Genomic DNA, 27,995 nt, shown 5'->3' with positions numbered 1-27,995 from the left:
GATGCATCCTACCTGGTCCCATGGACTCGTGTGTCTAATTGGCTCAAGCGATTCTTAACTCTCTCTTCCTTTACTGTGGGTACTGCTTCACACCCACAGACTCTGCTAGCAGGCTCAGGGACCTGGGAACCCTGAGGGCAAGCCCTACTGGTTGGAAAGGGAGGCAAAAGGCAGCATTCAGCATCTCTGCCTTTTCCATCTCTCTTGTCACTAGGTCCCCTGCCACACCAAGCAGCTAGCACACACTTCTGCTACCAGTGTACTTAAGAAGCCTCCCACGTTGTCCTTCACCTCCCTTGCTAGTCTCGACTCCTGCCGCACTTTGCCTTTCCTCACTCTGTTCCTTCATTCACAGGCTATAGTCCTCCCGCATAGTCTCTCCCCGCTTCCACCTCCTGGGTACTTCCTTTTCGTGTTTCAGCTCAGTCAAAAGTGACATTAAGTAATTTTTTTTTTTAATTCATTTTAGTAATCTTAGGGATCACTTTACTTCCAGTCATTTTAGCTTGGTCAATGTCACCCATGAGTACCAGGGCCAGGAATTGTGAGGTTTTTTCCAAGTGTCTAAAGTAGGCTTTATCTATCTCTTCTTCTTGATCACTAGGCCAGTAGTAGATGCCTACTACAACATCAATTGTGCTGGTCTGTACTCTGCTCCTTACCTGCAAGTTCTCTACTTGCTCGTCACCTGTGCCAAGGCAAAGCTAGATGCAGTCAAGCTAAGCCTTATACAGATCATAATCTCTCTTCCTCATTTTCCCCCGCTGTATTTCCTGAAGAGCCTCTATCCATCCATTGCAGCACTCCAGTCAGGAGAGCTGTCCTACTGATATAGGAAAAATAAGGGTTAAGACTCTGTTCTCCCAAAACCAAGGGTTTGTTTACCCAGTGTGCAACACGCCACTGTATATACAGAGCAGAGGTATTTTATTGCATATTTGCACAGATATGGGTGTCTGTCACAAGACAGCACCCCAAAGCTCCAAATCAACAGTCATTTATATACTTAATATTAACATATTCATGTTTCTACTACATATATATGATTTATCATTATATGATTGGTTAATGAGCCTTTGCCTCCTATGTAAATTAGTGCACATGCCTAATAGTTCTTTCTTTTGAGTTGGTGGTGTAATTAGGTTAGGTGGTCCATGGGTCAGTGGTTGCAATTCCCCTTGCCGGAATTACTTTCCCCTAGTTTCCCAGTACAATTGGCAAGTCCAAATGGTTCTTCATGGTTAACTGACTGAACTAGTAATATATCACTGAAACTTCAGCTTTTAACAATCGCAACCTATTTATCAGGCAAATGTACATTATTTAGATATTTCTTGTATGACCTTAGCCCAGCAGGGGTAGGGCTACACAATGGACTTTTGCAGCAGCATGACAACTTGATTCATGTCACATTTTACATTTGGTTTTACTGTAACAACCATGCAAAAGTATACGCCACCTCAAGTATCCTTGACAATATGTTCTGAAACTATGTTAACCAGGATAGGATCTCTCAACAGACTAAGGCTTTAAAACAATAGTACCCTTCAAAGTATTATTTCCCTATTGTAAGTGTATATAAAATATATCTAGCCTTGGAATAATATCAAGATAATAGTGTACCCTCAGCAAACTTGTATTGATTATAATACTAAAATGTACGTGTCTCTGTGAATAATGAGCATGCTAATCAGGAGACATCCCCAAATGTTCAAAACAAAGTAAAATGCATATGTATGATGAGGGCAGGTGAAATGTGGATAAGGAAGTTTAAGAACACCAATGAACTACATCTTATTATAAAAAAAGAACACTTCATGCATTCGGTGTGCTGGCTGGCGTTAGATGCCCAGCACCATACTCTGCAGACCAGAAATAAAAAAAAAATATCTCAACTCTGCGTACTGATCGGATTTTGCACACCCAGCATCTGACGCAGTATCTCCCTGAGCTGGGATGCCTCTCGGAGTAGATTTTGCCAGGACTGAAAGACAGCCTGTTGACAATTTCATGAGGACTCAAAGGCCTGATATCGTGAGGTTCACCGACCGTCTGTTGATGAATGCCAGCACATCAAAGCTAGTAACTCATGAAACCCACAAAAGGGAAATTTTAATCATAGGTTAACCTGTGTGTGTGAGTGTGCATGCAATTTGGTTCAGAACTATGTGCCTCTGTGTGTGTAATTTGATTCAGGATTTTTGTCCTGTCTATGTGTGATTTGATTTAACCTCCACCCGTGTGCAAAACCCAGCTGTAAGTTTTCAGTGACCCTTGCCATTTTCAAATCTTTAACTAAGTTGCTATCTTGATCGTAACAAATTCCACTGAATCACTCTGTTAAATTGGCTGATGACTAAGTGCTGTTAATAATTATACAACCTAATCTTGTGATCTATCTCAAAAATATTAATAAATCCTAAAATGCTGCTAAACCAAAGCTGTGTAATAAAATCTCATTTGTGACAGATAAGCCCCAAGGCCCGCTGCATTTAAAGAAGGGTGATAGCCTCCCTTGTCAAGCTTGTCACCTAGACACATCTGCTCTGCCTCTTATGACCTTTCCTCTTCAGGTTATGGTAACCTTCCATACCCAGTTTAACACTCTCCTCAGTAGATTAGCAAGCCTAGTTTGCAAAGACACTCTTGCTCCACTTAGATTTATCCAATCCCTGCTCAGCAACCCTCATTCTTCTGGTCACAGAAGCCAAAGCCCTGTCTGCAACACCAGTTCACTTCTACCTAAGCTTTCCTCCTCCCTGCAAGGATTGGGAAGGCAAGACCAGAGCTCCGTGCCCTTCACTCTCAACCCCCAGACTTCTGTAGTCATCAGGTAGGGTCAGAAGATACATGCCTCGATCATCAACAAGAGGAATCTCCAGTAACTATCTGTGACTGGTACCCATTGCTCCTGATACCTGGTACAGCACTGTTGCCAGTGTATGGTGACACCCATTACGGAACAGAGAAGCGTAATAGCACATTAAGCTATTCTGGATGACAAAAGCTGTGATTCCTTGGTCGTCAGGGATGCCTCCTGTGACTGTTCACTTGACTCTTGCTCAGATCTTGGCTAACATCATGCTAAGGCCTGATGTAGGCTGGGAGCAGTGCCACTAGGTCAAAGCAAGGGCAACATGTAGGCAGGACAATGGACAGGAAGAGAAAGATCATCATGCAGCCTTTATCACCTGCAGCTTGCATAGTGATTGTATGGCAGCCTCTTCAGAATCCACTAACCTATGGAAATTGTATAGGCCAAACCCCCCAACTGAGAGGTACAAATACATCAGCTTACCCATAAGGTTTTTTTTAAGTTGATCCAAGAGCAGACAGACTGCTAAGGCTTTTGTGCTTCCTGCTGCGATACAGGGAATGCTCACACTGTGATAGAAGAGGAAAGGGGGAGCCTTGGGCTAGAGTACCATGACAACCCCTCCGTCGTTATTCTTCTTATGAGGATTGAGTGACACATGTACTTTTAAAAGTCAGAGTCCAGGTTATGATTATTCTATTGCATACTGATTATTAAGAATTTGACTGGATCTGCAGGGGATCCAGGTGATTGAAAAGTATAGGTAACTACAATTTTAGGTAGTAGGAAAGCTATCCTGACTGCTAGAAATTCTGTGTAATAAGCTACACTGATTACTAAAATCTTTCTATAATAATAAAGCTCTAATTATAACTACAAACCTGTGGCCAGTTCTCATTCTACCAAGGACCCTTAAAAGAACCTGTCTGTCCCTATAGCATCAGGTAATGTTGGGTGACACTATCACTCACTTTTTCCCTTTCGTGCAGACACTAAGTTCGGGCTCAGCTAACTCTGATGGGTCTTGTTGATCATCACCACTGCCCAGAATACCATACCTATTCTGAAATTGGAGATCTGTAGATGGAACATATCTGTGACTTCTTGTTGCCAGAAGTCACGACCTTCCAGCATTCTCCATCTTGATATTCTGTGTTGACCTGGTCTCCAGCTTCCTCATCTTGTGTAGCTTGGGTTTTCCACAAATACCATGTCAGTCTCCTCTTTGTCTTCCCTCTTAATCTGGAACCTCAGGGCCTTGACCACAAGCACATCTCCCACAAAAGAGGCCACCACTGCCTTAACCTCCAGGAAGAGGCAGGAGCACTCTGCAGCACAGGACCTGGATAGAGGGCTCCTCCCTCTAGAGCCAAGGACTTTGATGTGCTAATGGTAGTCCTGTGGACTACTACTACATCTTAATTGATGTCCATGTGCTGGACAGTATGTGCTGCAGCATGTTGAGACCACCATTGTACAGTGTTCGAGCAGATCCACAAAGTCTTGAGTGGAATTTCTGAGCCTTTTTGCACTCCTGCTACAACAACTGCTGTCTCATTTGCTGTGCTCTCTGGGATGCACTCTGGCTTCTTTGCTCTTTCCCTAACAGGTCCTTTTTTGTGAAAACTTAATCCTACCCATATCACCATCACTCTGAGCACCCATCACCTAGCATTTAAAGTGTTGTTGCTGCTGTACTGCACTGCCACCCGCACCAACCTCACAGCACATTTGACTGGACTGGGCCCTGATCAACCTGATCAACCTTTGAAGTTAGCGCTCCTGTGAGCAGAAGGTTGAATGAGATCATCCCAGGTCCCTTTGAATTGAAATTATTCTACATTGCTATGTCAGGGACCCTGTTGGATATACACTGAGGTTCAGCTGGTTTCATTTTAAGAAATGACCAAAGCAAGTATCTGTTTCACAGGAGGTGTAGAAATGCATTCAACATAGTTACAGCACGCAGCTTTTGGTACAGGAAAAGAATGAACCTCAGTCTTGCTCTTGTGGCCTTTGTGTAGGAGTGAGGGCAACTAAAAGGCCCTAGGCTTTGTTTACATGTGTGATCATAAGCTGTCAAAGATATATGACCGTACAGGTGTGTATTCTATTGCTAGATCACTACTAAATGAGCTAATAAAGCTATGGCTTAATTGACCCCTATCACTTGCTCGTTGTTTTCCTCCCTGTGTGACCAAGCCAAACATACACCTCCCACTGCAGATTAGAAAGCAGCCCAAAATTTCACTCAGTTTCAATGTCTGGCTGCTGACACACTACATGGCATGACTGAGTTATCCTAGAACAGTTTAAGAAAAGCTTCATGGAATTCTGTCTAACCATATAGAAGGCAAACTTGGACATTTCCAGGACATAGACTTCCCAAAGTAAACAAAGCATTAGAATGCTTGTATATAGATTTCATATCTGCATTCCCAGGTTGCTAGGAGGAGAGTGGCTGTGTATTTATTTATTTTAATGTCTTTAATTTCAAGTGTTCGGGTCAGTTTTACCACCTGGTAAAAACAGGTGATAAAGCAAACATAAAATATACACACACACACACACTCTCACTCACTCTCCCAGCCTGCAATCTCCATCCCTTTAAGCTCTGCCTCCTGCGCCTTACTTTGCCAGCAAGCAGGAGAGAATACCGTGATCCCCCTACTCTACCATTATTTCTTCACTACTTCTCCAGTTTCCCAGGACTGCACATACAATAGGAGTACAGGTAAGCCTCACACTGCTGGCTCACATTCCTCCTCCATTCCTCTCCCCCTGCTGCTGGCACATTCATATACCTCTGCAGCACCTACATGACACTACCCTGCATCTGCAAAGCGCTCTCATCACCCTGTCATCCACACAGAAAGAGTTTGTTCCCTTATTAGAAGCCATTAATCATTTCAATATCTGACTTCTGAAATAGTGAAAATGGAATCAGGAGTGAGACCTAGAAGAATGTGCACAATTCAAAGGGAGCATCCCTGAATAGATGAACAAGTTATTCAAACTCACTAAAATGAGTGAAAGAAAAAAAGGAAACATTCATTATTTTGTCTGTATCAAAACCACCACTTGTTTCAAATGGGAGTATAAGAGTAATAAAATACAATCTTTTAAAAATCTGACAAATTGTACAACTCAAGAGATCTCTCCACTTGAGATTTCCACTGTTCATTTGTGCAAAACCAATTTCTGGAAAGGTTATTTACAACTAGATTTTCATTCACAGCTCTACAGTCAAAATTCAGGAGGATCACAAATTTTAAGCAGATGAACTAAACTGACAGGTCTATTCCAGTTGATGGTAAACACTGCAGTATCTCCTAAACTACAGGGTAAAAGCTTGAAAGCTTGCCTAACCCGAGCATTTAAAAGGACAACTAAACTTATGTACACTAGGCTTTATAAGTTTCTTTTCAGATATAAAGCTTAATGACAATAGTAAACAAAACAAAAAAAAACCCAACCAAAACCAAACATTATAGTTCTGACAGTCTTGGAACAAACAAAAAACCAAAGACCAGACCACATGATCATTATTCCCAGATTTCCAGTGCTCTGGGATTCACATGGTGTATTAAATGTATTTTAAGATGTCTTTGCTTTAGTCTTCTTGGTATTTCACACAACATCTTAGAACTGTTTAATGAGGTTCTAAATTTAATTCCCTTCTACTCTTTTTGATTTGGATACACCACTCTTCATGAACATTTCTATGTTCTAACCACACAAGAGCTCTCCTTGAATTTTCCTGACTGTGCTGCCAGGTGGTACTAGCAGAAACAATGATAGTGCTACATGAGAATACACAGTAGTGCAGTACTCAGCTGTTGCATAATCTTTGCTCCCATTCAGCTCAGCACAGTTCTTGCCTTCAGGCCCACAGAGGCACACTACTTGATTTGTGGATTGTAAAGGGACACAGGAGAATATAGCAACACTGCAGTAGAACAAAGGACAGCTAGAACAATTCATCCATTAGATCAGTAACATACCGTTACTCCAGATATAATTGGGGCTTTTCCTTCAATTAGTTTGTATATTTCTTGAACTGCTTCCTCATCACTCTTGTCTTTAAATCGCTTCTTGGAGAGTTCTTGAAGAGCTTCCTTAAACTGGTCAAAAGTGATAGTTCTGGAAGACTTTCCCCTGTTGAAACACAAAGAAATTGAAAGAAATTACAAGAGAGCACAACAAGCATTCCAAGAATAGCAGAATGGTTTCACTCTATCACAGTAAACAACAGAAAAACAAGATGACCCATGCAGCTCATTTATGGTGTCAGATAGACGTATCCCAGGAACATCACTTTCTTTTTTATGTACATCAGTAGGACAGCATTTTAGAAACTTCCTTTGATGAATGCTCAGAAATAAAAAGGAAATAAAGGGACCTGGCCTGCTATGAGAATGCCTGCATCTCATCAAATCAAACATAGTCTCATTTGGTTGATCACTTTGTCATGGTTTAGCCCCAGCTGGGAGCTGAGCACCACATGGCCACTCACTCAGCCCCCCCGCTTCCCCCAGTGGGATGTAGAGGAGAATGGGAAGAAAAAGGTAAAACTTGTGGGCTGGGATAAGGACAGTTTACTGGGACAGCAAAGGGAGAGGGAAATAACAACAACAGTACTGATAACAGAATATACAAAATGGGTGATACACAATGCAGTTTCTCACCTAATGACTGTATAACTCAGACTGCATGCTCAGACCCATCCCAAAGCCGGACCATCCTGGAGCCACGTCATCCCTCCCTGACTAGCCCCCTTTTATGCTGAGCATGACATCATATAGTATGGAATACCCCCTTTAGCTAGTTTGGGTCACCTGTCCTGGCTGTGTCCTGTTCCAGCTTCTGGTAAAAATTAACTCTATCCTAGCCAAACCCAGGACACACTTGTAAAGCGTGCATGCATAAAAGACAAGAACTGAAGCATCTTAAGTGAGTTTTGTTATTTAATGTTTTTTTATTCCTCTTTGAATTACTGGTTATGACATATTATTCAAAGGTCACATGTATTCACAAGTAAATTAAGAATAATGCTATTGTGCAAAGCAAACTATTGAAAAGCATTTAAAACCTTGAAATTCCTCCTCTATTAAAGCCTGACAAATTTTAAAGTGATGCATTTAAATTCAATACCTGTTTTCCTTTTTAGATCATCACCTTCATAAAACATTCACAGGTTCATGGAAAACACAATACAGCAGTCTGATAAACTCATAATCCCTGCCCCCTGAAATTCAGAGCTGAAGACTTACTGTTGTTTTCACTAATAGGAAATCTATATTTCCACACTAGTAAATTACTTGCTTAGGTTTACTTTTAGTGGAGAAGATTTTGCTATAGCAGTGTACAGTGCAAAATCTGAAAAGTAGAGTGGGAAGTTCACACTTTACAAACATTTATTTACACAGTCACTCCTGCAGACCTTTTACACCCATCAGGCCAAAGGGTTCAATTGATAAAAGTCTTACAAAGAAACTCAGCATTCATTACAGAGATGTGTTTAAAATACTCAGTTTAGGCAGCAGATAATGTGGTGAGGTATACACTATTCCTTCCTTTTCCCTAATATGAAACTATTTTAAGTGTTCCCCATTTTAAAATTCCTGTATGAGACCACAGCACTAATGAGATTACTCATCATTAAAAAAATAAATAAATTTCTTTTCCATGAATTATATCACACACAACACACACCTTTTCCTATATTATTAAATTACAGATTCCCTGATCTCTAGAACAGAAATTTACACACCAAAATTTAGCCATATGTTTTAAGCTAAAATTTAACAGATCAAATAGAAATTTTTTTCAAAAAGCTGTTCTGATACTTATGCTGATGTAACCTTAAATAAAAGTTGCTATCTTTAATAGTAGCAGTTGTTTTCAATTGCTTACAACATTATGAAACCCTCAAAGTCAAAGAAATATTTGAGAATACATGTTGCTGGGAAACATGCTAGTACTTGAGTTTTGTTTGCCACTTAAGCATTTCTTTTTATGCCAATTTAGAGAGTATTTCAAGCAAATCAGGAAAAAAACCCCAAACCCACCACAACTCAGGCTGTCAGGAGCATCTGTTTATACAGGAATAAACAATATATGCAAGGATAGAGAAAGTGTGCGCTGGCAACAGAAATCTTAGGCTAGAAAAACTATGCATAGAAATCTAATTTTAATTCAAGCGCCACAAAGAGCCACTGCGAAGAGCAATTCACTTATCTTTCATCGACTTACCTTTGATCTTCTCTCAGATACCTTCAGAGGTCAAATCCTCCTCAGTAGGAGGGTGCCTTCACTAATGAAAGGGGAACGTGAAATTTCTCAGTTTTAGACACCAACAGTTAGGAAGTGACTTACTTCAATTAAACACAAAATGAAATTTTGTCCCAGACTTTTAAAACGAGAAATTGGTTATTCACAACAAAATTCGAAACTAACGCAACTCTTTACATACTGTTCATTACTAGTATCCTATATTTCCAACACAGCCCAACATGTAGCAAGTCCCTACATCCCTCACACTCCCTATTTTAGTCAGAAATAAACTTTATCTGTTTATCTTTGGTGTTTGCAACTCCTTGGCTGCTTTAGGTGAAGCATAAGCTGGAGTATCTCATGGAATTAGCTAGTAAAAGAACATCATGACAGTGGAAATGAAGAATATAACCCAGTATTTCATTAATCAGAAAGACACATGGAATAAACTGCAATTAACTACTTGGAATTTGTCCAGGATTCTCATTAACAGGATTAACATCCCTCTCCTGATGAAACATATCCAAGAACTTTCAACTAGCTCAAGAGGTCAGGACTTCATTTTGTTTTGCCTCTCATTTTGAAAAAGATGGCATTGGCAATCACTGCAAATCTTCAGCATAACACCACCCTGAGACTCACAGCCAAGTCTAACATACAGACCTTTCAAATGCCATTTTCTGTGGCACATAGATCACCTGGAACTCTTCAATCAGTATTGCTACCATTTAGCTTGGATCATCAGTTGGGATAATCACAATGAGAAAGAGAATGACCACTTTCAGCAAAAACCACTGAAGTTCATGTTGACTCTATTTTTATTAACACATGTAGAGTTTTTGGTTCCACGCTTATCAAATAAAAGGGCATGATTTTTTTTATTATTCTGTATTAAAAGGAAAAATACATAAATACATAAATAAGGGTGCCAAGAGAACAAAGAACATCTTCTGGTCTAAGACATAGCCATTTCTGCCTCTCACAATTGGTCTTTTCCCTGTCACACTAACATCAGGAAAGGAAATTAGTTGTTTTTCCCTCTTACTTAAGGTGTAAGCACAAATTGGATGCATATATGAGCAACTCAGTATTGTTGCCAGACCCAAAAGAAAGAGAAATGAGCATCATGACAGATATTCTTTACCAGCAAAAACATTAATTGGAGTGACACTGGAGGTAGAAATGACAGAGGCAAAGTCTCTCAAAAAACCTACATAACTCTTGATTTACATGCTCTTAAGCCTCAGGATCAGCCCCCTCCAGGTCCAAAAAATGCCCTGTGGAGAAGGAACTTGGGAGTACTAGTGAATGAAAAAATCAGACATGAGCCAGCAATGTGAGCTCACAGCCCAGAAAGCCAACTGTATCCTGGGCTGCATCAAAAGAAGTGTGGCCATCAGGTCAAGGGAAGTAATTCTGCCCCTCTATTTTGCTCTGGTGAGACTCTGGAGTATTGTGTCCAGCTCTGGGACCCTCAGCACAGGAAAGACATGGACTTGTTGGAGCGGGTCCAGAGGAGGCCACGAAGATGATCAGAGGGCTGGAGCACCTCTCCTATGAGGACAGGCTGAGAGAGTTGGGGTTGGTCAGCCTGGAGAAGAGACGGCTCTGGGGAGACCTTATTGAATGAAGTCTTTCAGTACTTAAAGGAGGCTTATAAGAAAGATGGGGACCAACCTTTTAGCAGTGCCTGTTGTGATAGGACAAGGGGTAATGATTTTAAACTAAGAGAGGAGATTCAGACTAGATGCAAGGAAGAAATTTTTTAAGATGAGGGTGGTGAAACACTGGAACAGGTTGCCCAGAGAGATAGCAGATGCCCTGTCCCTGGAAACATTCAAGTTAGGTCAGACAGAGCTCCAAGACAGGTGATCTAGTTGAAGATGTCCCTGCTCATTGTGGAAGGGGTTGACTAGATGACCTTTAAAGGTCTCTTCCAACCCAAATTATTCTATGATTCTATGACAAATGATAATACTATGAACACTGCATGACACACAAGGTAGTCATACTCTCAGTTTATTTCCACCATTTTTAATGCTCTGTTCACATTCAGGGAGCCCCTTCCTGATACCAGCTTTTCAGAGGTCAGGAAGCTGAAAAGAGAGAAAACGAGAGAGAGAAAAGAGAGAAAACGAGAGAGAGAAAAGAGAGAAAACGAGAGAGAGAAAAGAGAGAAAACGAGAGAGAGAAAAGAGAGAAAACGAGAGAGAGAAAAGAGAGAAAACGAGAGAGAGAAAAGAGAGAAAACGAGAGAGAGAAAAGAGAGAAAACGAGAGAGAGAAAAGAGAGAAAACGAGAGAGAGAAAAGAGAGAAAACGAGAGAGAGAAAAGAGAGAAAACGAGAGAGAGAAAAGAGAGAAAACGAGAGAGAGAAAAGAGAGAAAACGAGAGAGAGAAAAGAGAGAAAACGAGAGAGAGAAAAGAGAGAAAACGAGAGAGAGAAAAGAGAGAAAACGAGAGAGAGAAAAGAGAGAAAACGAGAGAGAGAAAAGAGAGAAAACGAGAGAGAGAAAAGAGAGAAAACGAGAGAGAGAAAAGAGAGAAAACGAGAGAGAGAAAAGAGAGAAAACGAGAGAGAAAAGAGAGAAAACAACCAACAAGAAAAACAACTAAAACCCCCAAAGGAACCAGTTTGTTGCTATTAAGCAATTGCTACAAAGAATCAGCTTCTTTGTGTATTTGTAACTTGTTTTTAGAAGCTCATTATAAATATCTTGTTTCCATGGGAATAACAAAACAAATATATTAACTTTCATTTTCCAAGTGTTACAAGTTCAAACTACAATTAAGTATGCCAAGGGCAATCTCTCAGTTAAGACAGACCTAGAAAGAAGATAAAATACTGTATATTAAAAAAGAAAGGAAAAAGAAAAAAGATGAATGGAATAGAAGGAATATGTGACATGACACAATTGGACACTGGAAATGCAAATGAAAACTATCTGTACAGAAAACATGACAAAGCGGAAATTAGTAACAACAGAGAGAAAGTGGGGGGAAAAAAGGGCTTTTACAAAAACAGACATCATAAGGTTGGCCACCTCAATGAAAAGAACAAAAATATATATGAGGGACACTAATAACAAATTTTTAAAGTCGTGTACTTTATTATGACACAAAGAAACCTTTATGTTTAGGAAGGATACATTCTTACGTGCCATTCTATTTTAAGCTGTGCTTCTTAGAACAAACAGATTTACTCTAATGCATCATCCTTCAGTGGAGGAAAAAGTATATTCATGGTACACTCATGAAAGTTGCTTGTATCTATACCTACATGTGGGAACAGACTGAACACTCTCAGAAGAATTTTAGGAAGCTTCCCATCACTTCCCCTTCCTTGATGGGTCCTTCCACATGTAACCACTCTAAATGGGGCAATTCTGAACTAAAGCTTGAATTCCTCAGTTTGCTTTTGGGAGCCTAAGCTCACATATGTAAAAACTTCAGTTCTGAGCCTGCACATCAGCATAGCTGACAAAGCGTAAGAGATCAAACATTGGCCCAAAGTAGATTGCAGCAGCAAGTGATGCAGTTTTCATTTGCAAATAATACTGCCAACAGTGTCCTGTGTTCACAAGATTAGAACAATGCAACAGTATGTTTTCACATTGCAAATTAATACTTGTGTTATTTGGACTTGAAAACTATTTGGATTAACAGTTGTCTACAATTTTAGCTGAAAAGCGATACAAATACACTCCACATATACAATACACAAAATCCTTGACCAATATTAAAAAGCTTTATCTCCATAGCACTATTACAGTTCACTGTTAATACAGCGAAGTCTCCAACATAACAGTTTTCTGTCTTAATCTCTGAGCTACCAAAAGTCATGCCATACTCCCATCCCAAGGGTCACTTTTCCTTTCAATTTTCTTAGATTGAAGAGGAAAACCAAAACATAAAAAATACTCACAGAAGCTTCTATTCTTGTTAGCATGCCAGAGAGGTTGACAGTACAATCACTAACCAGGACTGTTGCTGTGGAAGTTGTCATCTATCTACAAATCTAAGGAGTATAGAAAGTCTAATAAAGGTGTGAAGACAGCATAACTAGAGGTTGGAGTCCAACAAATGTTTTTGCATAAACTCTTGTATAAGGAGTTTTGTTTGTAAGGTTTATTTAGTCTAAATTCACCACGGACTTGGGTGTCTCAGTCAACCGAGCAGTCAAGTAAAACTCAACATCATCTCTTGTAAACCAGAACAAACAGGATTCTTGGCACTCCTTATATTTATTTCTTTCCCAAGGCAGTCTCATTCATTCAGAAGACAGAATGAAGGATTGTGCTGGCAACAGAATGCCCAAGTGGCTTATTTGTTGTAGTTTCTGACTTACTGGCACAGTAAGTTTAATCAGGCAATTTCTGATTTGCCATTACTGTTCCTACATCCATGTGGGATGGATAAGATAAATAATAAGAAACACTCCTGAATTATCAGAATTAAACATTTAAATTATTCAAATTAATCATATAAAGGTGTCAGGATAACATTGAGAACAGACCATAAGTCAGACTTTTTACCCCAAACCCTAAGAAAGACATATTTCCTAATGATGTTCAGACCAGACTTAGGACTTCAGTTGTTTCTACTTTATCCTGACAATCAAAAAAAAGGGAAATGAGAAGTGTTTCATTTTTTATTTTTTTAAGAGAAATAATAGATAGATCTTGTTCAACTTGCCCAGAATTTTTTACTTTTTTTTCCAAGAGCAATCTGCCATACTAAAAACTAACTACAGCTGAAACTCCCTGATTTTCAAATAATTTTTTTTTAATTTACCACTTTACAGCAGCAACTTTATGATTATAACTCTGGTATTTCCCAAAGCATTGAGTCCTGTTCATTTAGTAGAACTGACATTTATTCTTTTCTTGCTATTCGTGATAATACACTAAGTCTTCTTGATTTAGTCCACAAGCATAATGTACATTAATAGCAATGGTTAGTGGTATTTGTACTGTATGTGTTGACAGTGAAAAGGTACCACAGAAATTCCTTGAAGCAAAAAAGGTTTATACTGGTCTCTGCAAAATACATCACTCATCTAACAGAAGTAGTCTTTTTTCCAAGAATGTCTGCTGTAACGTTACCAGCACAAAGTCCAAAGCTAATCTGTTTAATCAAGAAGCAGATTATGCCATGGGGCTGGTAGCTTATTTTTTTCTTTTTGTGGTTTACAATTTTCACTTTCTGCTCTCTTTGGCTACACAGCTCAGCATTTTTACTGCTCATCAGCCCCGCAATTCACTGCCAAAGAAAAGTCCCAAACTAAAGCTAGGTCCCTAGGTAGGCTAACCAGGCTGCTAGAACCTTACAACCTAATGGCGTATTTAACATATCCTGTGAAGATGTCTTTCTTATTATATACCAGTCAAGAACAAAATTATAAAATTTAGATATTCAATGCAAAAAAACACAAACAAAAAAGAGAACACAGTTTCTTGAATAAAACGGAACAATGTATGACTAACCCAAAGCAGAGACTTGTGTAAAAATTTGACAAGTATAGCTGAAGGGAGAAGGGAGGGGGGAGGAAAGATACTGTGATGCAGTCCATCTGGTTCTTTGCACTACACTATCCAATAGCTCTAAAGGTGGTTGTAAAAAACAATTAAGAAAACAAAACTTGAGGTATCACCTTGCATCAGAGACTTCTGCCCAATTAATGGGTAGAACTGGGATACTGAAATTAGACAGCTGGATGTTGATGCAAACAGGAGTAAATTGGCAAATTGTTAGGAAAGAAGATATCCTTCCAGAAGATATCCTCAGAAAAATGATCCTAGGAAGAAGATACAACAGAGATCTTCAGCTAAGGTAGTGGTCACTTCTGGAATACAGGTACCTTTGAGTGCCTGGCCATTTACCAGAAGTGGATTCCCTTGAAGGAAAGATTAGGACCGACAAAGATGACATCTAGATGATCTTCACAATCACTATATAAATATAACTTCTAGCATCTTGGCCAAGTCGGACATAAGGAGTTGGACTGAATGGCTTCATATACCCCACAATCAGAAAGCAATGCCATCATCAGTTTTCTCATTGTTCCAGGAGAGCAAAGCAACAAGAGAGGGACAATGCAAAATGCAGTGCAAAATGCTCTCTCTGTAGCACGGCAATAGTCACGACTTACAGAAACCTCTCTGGAGTCAGGGATTGGGCAGCAAGGGCAGAACATACATCATTCACTCAGGAGCTGAACCTGGAAATGCCAGTTTCCCTCCAGGTGCTTTTTGTCTTGTTACTGAGCAAGTGTAAAACAGACTGCACCTAGTTCATTCTAAGTATCTGAAATGGTGACAGTTTGTGAACTGCCATGCTCTGAAAATCTGAAGCAAGAGGACTTCAGCAGCTCACTAAACCAGCACTTGATATCTTTATAAGGCTTTATTTTAACCTAAGTATTTTAGGCTTCCCTCATGAAAACTCCTCTCCTATATTTGAAGTTAACCTTTTTCTCCTCTTGGCTTTATTTTTGTAGCATTTCCTTCCTATCTGATTCACTCAGTGAAAATTTGTTGCCATTAACATAAAATCTAAAGTTAAAAAAATAAATAAAAAAGCAAACCCAAAAGCTATGAGCCTACAGATAAAATAGTATTGGGAAGGGAATGAAGAGGGGGACTGAAGAATGAAAATGACTTGGCAAAAACATGTAGTAGGTAAAATTTTCCGAAGGAAAGCAAACCCCATAATGAGATAAAGAGGTTAAAGAGATTAACAGGACTTAAGGAGGATGAGGAAAAGAAAAAATCCAAGCAAAAAGTAGGTATGATGGTTATATAGGGCTTAGACGAAGGGATGACATTAGCTTAAAAGAGTAGCAGAATCCACTTGTTTGGGGTTAGTTTGGGGGGGTGTCAGTCTAAGAGAACAAAAATAATGTTATATCTGGATGTTTAAGAATAAAGATCCATGGAGTGGTTAGCTACTGATAAAAAGCTACAAAGGAAGTATTTGGAAAACTCTGTGAAGCCTGAAGAACGCGCATGCCCCAACTTACATCAAAGGAGTTTGCAAATGCATTTCTCATGACAGGCACGTATGTGAGTTTGAAAAGAGATAGAAACATGCTACCAAGCACTCTGGGAGGAATTCAACTTTTCCTTGTTAACTGGTATCATACAAAGAAGAGAGGTGTTCTGGCTGTCAATCCCCTGGACTCTACATAAATAATGTAATAACTGTACACATACAATGGATAAAAGACAGTCATTTTATCACAAGTGTATTGCTTTTATCCTTAGAATGTTGTCTACTTCTGTGAAAAAAAAAATCCAACAAATGACACATAACTTACAGAGCATGTTGTTTAGTAACATAGAAATCTGTCTTTCAGGTGCATGAAGGACTGGCACTATTTGTCACACAACTTGGGTGGAAGTTAGACATTAAAGGACATGGCAGGGGTGAGTGACAGCAGCACAGAAGTTAGCCAAAGTACAGAAAGATGTAAGAAATAGGCAGCAAAAAAAAAAGAAAGGCTGCAGGCAGGTCTTAGAGCCAAATGGTAGGGGACAAACTAGTGCTGAAGAAGGAAAACAATGCCTCAGAATCAGGCTTCTGCAGATATGCAGGTTTCTTCTCCAGAGGGCTCCACTTATTTGCTGATCTCTTTGGTTCTTGTCATCTTAAGGATACACACTAGGCTAGGCACATACACACACAGAGCATAGGGGAAGGGAGCAGAAACTGTTAACCACTGTGCATAGTGTAACAACCTAATACAGTTCACAGCTGCCAGGGACGCTGCTGAGCACATCCAAAATATGAAAATCCGAGAGGATGATGCCATAGTGTTCACTAAGTGAGCCTCATACCAATAAATGAAAGCAGTTAAGGAAAGCTGAAAATTTACTAACAGTTCTCAATAGCTAATTATTTGTCAGTCTTCCCCAGGCTGTGACAAGCTTACTAGACAAGCTAGTGATAAGAAGCTATTTTCTTATAATAATACTCTGCATTGTATCTTTCAGACAGCTGAAGAAGCTGATACAGCTGCTGGAGTTTCAAAAGCTCTTTCTGCTGTTGAAGTGCAGAGGTTTATGGCAAAGGCATTACAGCTGAGAAGACAGGGCAAAGAACCGACATCACCTGTGCTTTCTCTGCCAGTTAAAGCAGCACACACGAACTCATTGCTTGATAACCCAGGGAAAGAAAAGTAGGAAATACAGATAGGGCATCCTTCTAGAGCTCACCAGCAATCCCATATGAGCTGACACATCTCATTCATGTCCCAGAACCCCCCCCCAAACAACAGCATCTAGGTTTATTTTGATTCACTCTCCCCAGCAGTGTGAAAATACTTGGTTAAAAAGGAGACTAGTCTACATACAATGAAACAACATCCAACACAAACACTGTTGAAAGGAAGCTAGAATACCATCACGAGCCGTGACTGCTGGCAAGGCCAATACTGCACAGCCAAATGTCCTCTAAGCAAAAGTGAATGCATTTGATCCCAAGCAGTTAATCCATGAAACTATACAAAATTTTTTGTAAGTATGTGTGGTGGGTTGAGCCTGGCTGGAGGCCAGGTGCCCACCAGAGCCGCTCTCTCACTCCCCTCATTCACTAGACAGGGGAGAAAAGGTATCACAAAATGCTTGTGGGTCGAGATAAGGACAGGGAGAGATCACTCACTAATTATCATCACGAGCAAAACAGACCGAACTTAGAGAGGGAATTCATCTAATTTATTACTAGGCAAAACAGAGTAGAGGAATGAGAAAATAAAATCAACTCTTAAAACACTTCCCCCCACCCCTCCCATCTTCCCAGGCTCAACTTCACTCCCGGCTTCAACCTTCCCCCCTTCAGCGGCACAGGGGGACAGGGAATGGGGGTTACGGTCAGTTCATCTCACGGTGTTTCTGCCGCTTCTTCATCCTCAGGGGGAGGACTCCTCTCATCGTTCCCCTGCTCCAGCATGGAGTCCCTCTCACGGGGTGCAGACCTTCAGGAGCAAACTGCTCCAGCGTGGGGTCCCCCACGGGGTCACAAGTCCTGCCAGCAAACCTGCCCTGGCGTGGGCTCCCCTCTCCACGGGTCCACCGGTCCTGCCAGGAACTTGCTCCAACATGGGCTTCCCACGGGCCGCAGCTTCCTTCAGGTGTCTCCACCTGCTCCGGCGTGGGGTCCTCCACGGGCTGCAGGTGGAATCTCTACACCCCCTCATCCTTCCTCCATGGGCTGCAGGGGGACAGACTGCTTCACCATGGTCTTCTCCACGGGCTGCAGGGGGATCTCCCCTCCGGCGCCTGGAGCTCCTCCTCCCCCTCCTTCTGCACTGACCTTGGTGTCTGCAGAGTTTCTTACATCTTCTCACTCCTCTCTCCGGCTGCAAAAGCTCTCTCTCTCTAAGTGTTTTTCTACTTCTTAAATATGTTATCACAGAGGCGCTGATTGGCTTGGCCTTGGCCAGCGGCGGGCCCGTCTTGGAGCCGGCTGGCATTGGCTCTGTCAGACACAGGGGGAGCTTCTAGCAGCTTCTCACAGAAGCCACCCCTGTAGCCCCCCCGTTACCAAAACCCTGCCACGCAAACCCAACACAGTATGAAAAGAAAAAGATTCTCACGGACAGCTTTCAGATTATTAGCTTTTTCAGGACTTCTGTTATATTATTAACCTGAATTTGTATCAATACATGACAGAGACAGGAAGAGAGACATAACTCAGTGAACTTTTGTGTTAGCACCAAGTCCCCTCAGGCTTTTGATAGCCAGTAACCTTCCTTACTGCTTTCTCTCCACATGCAATACCTATGTTTTGACTGTGTTGACATTCAGGGAAGACAAGTTACCTCTTTTGATGAGACCAAGTTCTTGAGTTAACCAAGAACAGGATGTGGCATTTGATAGAGGAAAGAAAAATGAAATCTCCACAGTAGAAATCAAAGAGTTACATAAGACAGTGCTATTTTTATTAATGAGACTCAGAACAGAAAAACTCAGTATCTTACTAAGGACTAGATGTTATATGATTATATGATATGACATCTTACTCAAATCAGACAAAATTCAAACACAACTATGAGAGGTCAAAGAATGGCATTATTAAATAGGACTTGATATAGTAAGATCTTAACTCATTAAGTCTCAAGATACTAGAGCTTAAATTATGCTTTCATTAAGAACTGAATTGGACCTTGAAAGTAAACCATTTGTCCTGGTTCTGGCACCCCTGTAGCCCCCCCGCTACCAAAACCTTGCCACGCAACCCAACACACCATTGCACAAGGAACAGAATAATAACTGAATTCAACTCATTATTATGCAAGAACAATGAGGATCCATGCTTCTTTCTAGCAACATATCATCCAAAAGTTTTTCTCCTCTCAGTTTTTCCTTCAAATTACATTTAAAAAAACCCCACTTTTATGTGCTGCCAACTTTCCTAGAATTTCTTTCTTGTTTACCTCCTGGGATTTTGTGATGTTTCAGCAAAAAACCTAGCTCCATATCTTTACAATGTCTAATATTATGAGGGTTTTTTAATTCCCAGGCAGGATGCTTATAGGTACCAAAATGGCTATTTCACTTATGTTTGACCAATTCACATCAGAGCAGCATGAAAAGAACAATGCAAGATGGTGGCAAGGCAAAGGGTGCATATTGTGGGGACATGTTTTTAAATCATTATGAAGCTCAAGTAAAACAACAAGTGCAATTTGAACATTGTATTGCTTGTTCCTATAGGGAAAGATGTCTGGAACACTCTGTTCCAGTGAGGCCTCTGACCAAACCCCCATCCTAATTCAGAAGTTACACTGTTCAGTATAAAGAAAAAAAGTCACTGAATGAAGACAAGAAAAATGAAGGGAAAAGGATGGAAAAAAGCAACCTTTAATTCACATAGAGCATATTCACTCTATTACTCAGGCACTGCAACTGTTTGTTAATGAACATACTGCCAAGACACAGAAAGTTTAGTCATATTTCACGGCCAAAAAATTTTGAAAGCACTAGCTAATAGCTGAGGTACTCAGCTTCCCTCCAGCTCCAGGACATTTCCCCCTACCATCCTAGTAACTACTTCCAGTTACAGATTGGTTTGGGGTTTTTTTGAGAGAAAAGTATTAATACCATTTAGTACCATAAGAAGTGTCTTTGCATAGCTATTTCTGAAACATAATTTAAGCATTAAGTGACATGGCTTGATGTATTTGGGGACTGTGGTAGTAGCTCATTGCTTCCAAAATTACTACTAGGAAAGCCAGAGCATCAGTCTCATATAATCCAATGTGGGACTTTCCTTTAGAGTTTAATAGCACAGAATTGAAAACCAACACATTTTCTTATTGGGACAGTATGATAAAAATATCATTGTCAGATGGTTTTACAACAGCAATGTTCCAGTTTTGCAAAGGATTTTACAGGGTAAGAATTTTTGCCATGTCAAATCACATATCTTTAAGGTCCCTTCCAACCATTCTATGATTCTATATAAGCATGAAAGCAATTTCTGAACCCAGTGACAGCTTAATGATAGTGAACTCTCCTGAGAGGTCAGATATATTCAGGTAAGAAAAAAAAGTGTATGTATATGGGAGGGGTTGTTTTAGTGATCCGGAAGACAGGGAGAAAACATGGATGTATGGATATCTGCTAGCATTTTCTGCTGGCAATATGAGAAGGTGGCAGCATTAAAAATAAGACAGCTAGCATTAACTGAGAATGCAAACTCCATCTATGGGAATCATTGACCATGAACGGAGATAGAAAGGTGTGAAATCAAGTATGACACACAAAGTGAAAGAAGAAAAACTACAATGGCAGTCCATATCCAGAGGTCACACACAGAGAAACCCACAAGACATCTGTTTGTCATAACCAACGGCCAAGGACCAAATCACAGCCTTGAAGAGACTCCAGACTGCAGGTACACACACAGCAGAAATATCACAATTTCTCTTTCAAGCAAAACATGATGTATAACTTAATTTACAAAGAAACTGGAAGATTGCCTTCCCACATGAAAGGGAAAATTGGTTGGTCACAGGAAAGCTCTAAATATGCAGACGGTGTCCCATCTTACCATTCTATGTGTGTTCCTTGTACAGGAGATTTAAATCTGTGTCAAAACACCAACGTTCACAACAATGTCCTGTTCCCCATATACCTCTTATCTTCATGTCTTCTAAAACAGCAGTTAGAGATTTAAAATTACTAATGCAATTGTCTGCATTGCCAGCAATCATTCCCATATTACGAAACAGAAAGCGAGACAGAAACACAAGTAGACTGTGGCCAAAACAGTCTCTCAAACAGTTTACAACGAGAGTAGGGGGATATTTGAAGAGATATCCACCTCAAGAGAACTGTAATATTTAAAACAGAAAACCAGGAAACTTATAGTTGTTTAATGTGCAAAATATTCCTCTTAATCTTTGCCCACAGGTTAAAAAAAAGCACACACAAAGAAAAAAAATTGCACATATTTGAGATGTGTACAATTGACAGATTGACAGTTCACGCTTTAAATCATGTTTTTGCTTTGTGTACAGCATTGTTCAATCAGCTACAAACTTGCAGAAACATCAAGTTACTTCAACCAGGAACAAAGCTAGTTAGTTCACTCAAAAACTGAATGCACGCAAAAATATGTGGAAAAAGTATTTTTCTATCACTCAGAAACAAATGGGTAAAAAAACCCCCCAAAACCAGGAGTTGGTAAACAAAACAGGAGATCTGTAAGTCCAAGGTAATTCTTGCTGATATGAAAAATCAGGAAGTAAGCTGAACTTAAACAAGTATGTAAATTATTTTTTTTACATGTCCAGTCTTGCCTTTTTTTTTTTTTAATCTTCTTCACATGACAAAACAAACTAAAAGCCAAAAGTACTCCAGATACCAAACCCAAGTTTTCAGAAATACCTCTAAATTTGCTCTTGTTCTTATTCGGTAGACATCATGCTTTCTAGTTCAGATTATATACAACTTATCTAGAACACTATGCACGTAAATGAAGGGTTTTGAGCAACAAAGAGTTTTAATTGGCAAGCACAGTATTTTTGAAAACCACATATGCAAAATCGTAACTCAGAAATCATGTTGAAAACTAATTCTCTAAGGTAGGGCGTTCAAGAGAATATCAGAAGACAAATCCTACATCAAGAGCACAGTTTTGCTCAGTCCACGTTTCGCCATAGCTCCAATATGCCCTTACCATAGTGAATGAATAGGGGAACACAAAACACATTGAATTCTTCTCATGGAACACAATAAAATGCTTTTAAGTTAACCTGAAACTGAAGCATAGTGAAAAACTAACAGGCCAACGTTTTTCAGAGAGCTGATGCTGCAATCAGGTGACAGGAAACGAAAAGCCTCAGCAAACCAAAATGGTAAGTAACCATAAACCAAGGCTGCTTCCATTCAGACCAAATAATAAATGTAAGACAATTGTCATGTCAATGGGATCCTTATTTAAGCACAGTGCTTTAATTTTTCTTATGGATCCAAAGAAGCTAATTTGGCTTTGAGTGGTCTGACTTCATACATGTCCTACATTCTTGGAAAAAGCTGTTGCAACTTTACCATAAAGCAATGACACATGTACCTATTACAGAAGTTACTTCTCTCTGCTCGCTCCAGCATCAATGTAATTTCCAGAAAAATCTTACTGTTCTTTTGCAGAACAAGCACTGAAATAACCTCCACAAGAACATACAGAGTGATGAGCAGTTTCTAACTACTGGGAAGTGCAAGATTTTTCACGTAGAAGCTGAAAAGGCTCACGTTCTGCTAACACTTGTAGCTGGTCTCAAAACATATTGCTCACACGTGCCATAGAGATATACATAAATTGACAGGTAAATACTTGCTTTTCTGTTATCCATGCCTTCTAGCCAAGTGCCAGTTCTGGACTGTCTCCCTCCTTATTAATTTCTCCAGTAGCAAATTTCTCTTTCTTACAGAAAGAGAATTGGGGCTAGGGGTAGCTGTCAATGCAGATGGGAAGTCTTCAGGCTAAATTATACAGCAACAAAAGCTATATAACACTTGCATATGAGAAAGGTGGTACCTCATTTGTTCTACAGATCCACAAGTCTAAAGATAATTCCATATGTATGCTATTGCCAATGCAGAGAATATTCTTTAATAAGTTCTTCTGCTATGCCTCTACCATTTCTCCTTACCATATCTTGTGGAGATATGTACCTTTGCACAGCTTAGGGAAAAATAGCTTATGCCTCTGCCTACTTATTTTGTATACCTCAAGAGCCATGTCTATACACTTCTCATCCCAACACAAAGTTGCAGTAATTGACAAGGCAACCATCAATCTGAATCAAGATTTCCCTACTAATTATAACAAGGAACATCTGTAGAGAGTGCAATATACCTCACAAACAATAAGTGCGGGCCCTTGAGCTCTGAGACCTAAACAATCAAATGTAGGCCAAGCAGACATTGAAGAGGAAAAAAAAAAAAAAAAAAGAGGCTTTGCAAACCAAAGAGTTCCATCAAGTCCCTGATAAAAATCCTAAGCTAAAGTTAAAAATCCTAAGATAACTCTACCAGAGAAAGTCTGCCAAACAAGTAGTTACAGTAAAACTATATCCAGCTTCAGAAATAAGCCATTTTGATTCTGAGGCAGTCCTCCTCAGGGTGAGGGAGATCAATCCTCTCTCTGTGTCCAAAGAGGGAAACATATTTTACTAACAGAAGTCTCAGTTGTACCACAGAATCTGCAGAACAGTTCATGCCAATGATGTCTTGGCACTTTGTGAAAGCTAAAACCAGACAGTGACGAAATTCTCTATGGGAATCTACCTGCTCCCCTGGATTAAAGTTTTGTTTATTAGTCTTTACAATGCTGACTCACGTGCATCTAAAACCAATCCAACAGAAATGCAGAAAATTATGACAGTTAACACCAAAACAGATATTCTCTCATTTACATCACACTTCTCTCAATTCAAAGCACTAGCTGTATACAACAGATCCAAAAGTTTATTGTAAACAGAGGTTTACCCACATAGTTTTCTATCTTGCAGACATCATCATCACAAACCAAAATGACAAGAACAATTGGAAAGCCTCCAAGATGTTGGAATGAATTGTGAAAGCAGAGAGGAGACTATGAAAGAACAAGTGTACATTCTTTTGGAAATCTGTGATTTATTTAGATCAACAGCTACTGAAGGAAGGTATCAAGCCAGTGCTGGGAAAGATTCCGACAATTTTGGAGATGTCTAACATAACTTCAGTGACTGAACTAAGGAAATAGCTACAGTTACTGAACTATTAAGAGAAATTTCTGCCAAATTTAGCCTGTCTCTTACATCTGCTGCAAAATCTGTCAAGGCACAGGACCCCCCTGCATGCCAGGATGAAACTGAAGCTGTCCTTATACGAGTCCAGTTGAACAATGTTGCTGTGATCAGATACCACTAAATAGTTAAGAGCATTTCATAAGCTCAAAATACCTTAGAAGTTTTTCCTTAAAAGCAAAATAAAAAGCCTCTCGCAACATAACAAGCCACATCAAACATCAGAAGCCTTCTTGAAGAGGAATACAGACTCCCTTTCAATGCATCTCTTTCTCATTCGCTGTCAGGTCACCACTCTCCAGCTTTTGAATACAAACTGCTAAATATGTGCTGCCCTTGTGACTTTTGCTTTGTATAAAGGGCACTTTCTGTTTCATTTCCAAACAGGAATTATTACATTCTTACATTAGCAATATCTAGGAGGTCTTCATTAGTAGTTCAGGAAAAAAAGAGGTGAAGCCTTATTTTCTGAATATAAGTATCCCAATTCTGAAGCTGACATTTTCTTCAAAGCCACTGATTTTATCAGCTGAAGGAAGAACATCGAGTACTGCTCCAAACTGTCAGTTGGTGACAACATGGTATTTTGGTGCAAGAATGATATTCAATGTAGTAATATCCATTCTCACAATGTTTGGTATAGGAGGGTAAGTTTTCTAAATTGTGGCCAGTTAATAGTGCAATTAGTAGTAGAATTCTATGCTCTTATTACAGTGCATATGTCAGAAGACTGTCTTACCTACCAGATTCTTATATACCCATTTATGTGTGATATAAAATTGTCTGAATGAGGACCACTGATGAATTTCCATAGGAGCTAATTCAACATCTGTTCTCTCACACTCTACCAGCACTACCTGTAGGGCAGATTGCTGTTCGTAAGCAAGTCAAGTATTTCCTCATAGCCTATACAGCAAAACTGCAAGCTGACTCTTGCAGGAAAATGGGATGACATAAAAACAACAGATTAAGACAATGCAATGTACATATATACTGTTAAGCTCGATGTGCTGCACAGCATATATCAGCCTGTGCAGGTCTACTGTGGAAACCCCCCACAGCAAGCAACAGACAAACATTTTTGCAGGGTTACATGCTGGTCATTTTTATCACAACACATCTATATTAGGTATGTTTATACAAGTAGTTAATTTAAAACTAGCTTAAGTACTTGATGCATGTATTTATAGTTGGGTTAACTTCTCACAGTAAGGACAGCAAAACCAGGAGGAGCTCAACAGCAACTGTTTCAGGCCAATGCTCTGCTTCAACTACTAAACAACATCTGACAGGGTAGAACATAACCAAAGCAAGCTTTATGCACTGCTAAACACCTTATCTTACACCTACATAGGTCAAAGCAGCCCTGTGAGACCACCACTACAAAAAATAATATGTCTTTGTGCCTTTCTACCCTGCAGCAGAGGTAGAGCGTCCAGCCCTTTAGAAGCATCAGAAGTCAAACCCTGTCACTCTTCAAAGCTCTGAAAAGCCTCACAGATTTTCAAATAAAGCTCAATGAAGATGACAAGCAGAAACATTAGCTAGAATTCTTCTGAATACGTGCAAATCAGGCACATTTTATGTGCTTCATTTTCTTAAACAGCAGCATATGACAATTCAACAATGCTGTTGCAAGCTTAGTCAATACCGTATCTCCTTTAAAAATCACCATGTACGTTGGAGAAGCTGTGCTGTTCAGTAAATTACTTCTTCCAAGATTAAGAGATTACACTTGCAGCAACCACATGTAAGAATCTAGTCAACACTTGGCATAAGTTATCTGGATAACTGTCTCCAGAAAGTATATCTTGTCATCTTCTTTATCTTAAGGCTTTGACAAATGGAGCTGAAACACTTCAAAAAAAGTGCAAATGTCATGGTAGATAACATCAAGTCACTGTCCCCAACATTAAAGGAATCCAGTTCTCTACGGGTAGCCCTTAAGTCTGATAGTTCCTGTATACCTTTACTGTTCACCTCAGGTTACTGTCACTTCACTCTCCATCTGGACTATGCCTTTCACGGATTAGTACTTAAAGACATAGAAGTAGAACTTAAGGAAGCCAATGACTGGGTGACACAGTGTACAATTTAAAAAGGGAATAAAAGCAACAATCTCCCAAGCATGCATGAGATACTGTATTGTTGGTCACAGAACACAGGACTAAATCAGAAGAGGAATTATTAAAATCAGACATATTGTTCAAAATGGCCAATGTTGACTGAAGTTGCTGTCAGTTCCATTCAGAAGCCTAACACCACCACCTCACACTGAGTAACAAACACTTCAAATATCACGAAGCAGATAAATCCAGGGTAAATTGGTACTGCACTGGGAATTATAATGAGAATATAGGGAAATCTTGTATAACTGAGTTAGATTCCAAACAATAATCACGCATATTGATTTCTCATATTGATTTTTCAGTTGTGGTATGATGAACTACTATCATGTTACAGTATCACTGTGTATCTACTGTTAGCTGAAAGAAGACCTTATTCTTGTACACACTTTTATGATGATAAAATGTTGCATCTTTTACACAGCATGAAAAAATATAGCCACTGACAGCACAACTCCTCCTCCTCTCATTAGCTTACTTTCTTTTTTTTTAAACGGTATTTGCAACTGAAGGGCACAGAATAAAGATCCAAGACATCTGGGCAATGAAGCAAGTGCTGTCATGTGTCATGAAAGTCACAGCCTGGTGCCAAAGATCACCACTGTTCTGCAGCTGCTGGTGCCCATGATCACAAAGGGCTCTAAGTGGTACAATGCTCCGGTGTATCAGCAGAGACAAAGACATGGACAGGTCTACAGCACCACCTCCTCCTCACCAGATGATGGTGACTTAGCCTTTTCTTTAGTCTTGTACTTTTATGTCTGGTGAAGGAGGATTACAGAAAGCTTTTTGCTTGTCTAAGCTTCCTATGAAGCTTGTGCCACAATCACAATAATAGGGTAACAGTGGAAGACTAAAAGATTCTCCACACTTTCAGGACCCTTCCTTCCAGAACAAACTTGAGGCAAAGAAGAAGGAAGACAATTCAGTGCTGCTAAGGTCGTGTTCTTCATTTTCTGTCAGCACTCATTACCATCCTTCTTACGAAGCACGCAGTTTAAAACACCAAGCTAATGCCAAGAAAGCTGGAGCGTTCACCAGACACAATGCAACCTGATCAGCTGGACAACCAGATCAGTGCAGCACCACAGCGTTGCAGCTGCATTGCTTCCATTTCTGAAGCTAGCACAGTCAGTGGCAAGCTCTCGTTAGCTGCACGCCGTGTGGCTTTGTACAGAACATGGCACCATTCCCAAAAAGGATCTCCAGAACCAACTACCAGGAAGTAAACGCAGCAAAAAAGCCTTCTGGACTTCAGGAATATCATACATTCAAAACAGACATGAAGTGCAATGCTTTTTACAATGAACTCCTGTCTCCACTGAAACAACTTGCCTGAAGATATTTTCACTGCTTGCCAAAGATTTGGGATTGATTTAAAGCTGTTCCTCAGCTTAAGCAGAAACTTACTGGTGTGATGCAAAACACTGCAGTGAGGTTTTCTGGGGTTTTTTTGCCTGAATTACAAATGTCCAGATAGTAC

At 39.9% G+C, this 27,995-nt stretch overlaps 1 protein-coding gene across 4 annotated transcripts in view; it reads right to left on the bottom strand.

Annotated features, from left to right (window-relative positions):
• TPPP (tubulin polymerization promoting protein) overlaps nucleotides 1-27,995 on the bottom strand; it is an 80,281-nt gene that overhangs the window by 27,771 nt on the left and 24,515 nt on the right. For all 4 annotated transcript variants that reach the window (XM_054818178.1, XM_054818176.1, XM_054818174.1 and 1 more), the window contains one exon: nucleotides 6,820-6,973. In XM_054818178.1, coding sequence (XP_054674153.1) covers nucleotides 6,820-6,973 — 154 coding nt within the window. The remainder of the gene's footprint in view (nucleotides 1-6,819; nucleotides 6,974-27,995) is intronic.

Source organism: Grus americana, chromosome 2 (assembly GCF_028858705.1).
Source record: "Grus americana isolate bGruAme1 chromosome 2, bGruAme1.mat, whole genome shotgun sequence".
Taxonomy (NCBI): Eukaryota; Metazoa; Chordata; class Aves; order Gruiformes; family Gruidae; genus Grus; species Grus americana.
This window is presented reverse-complemented; position numbering and strand designations above follow the sequence as displayed.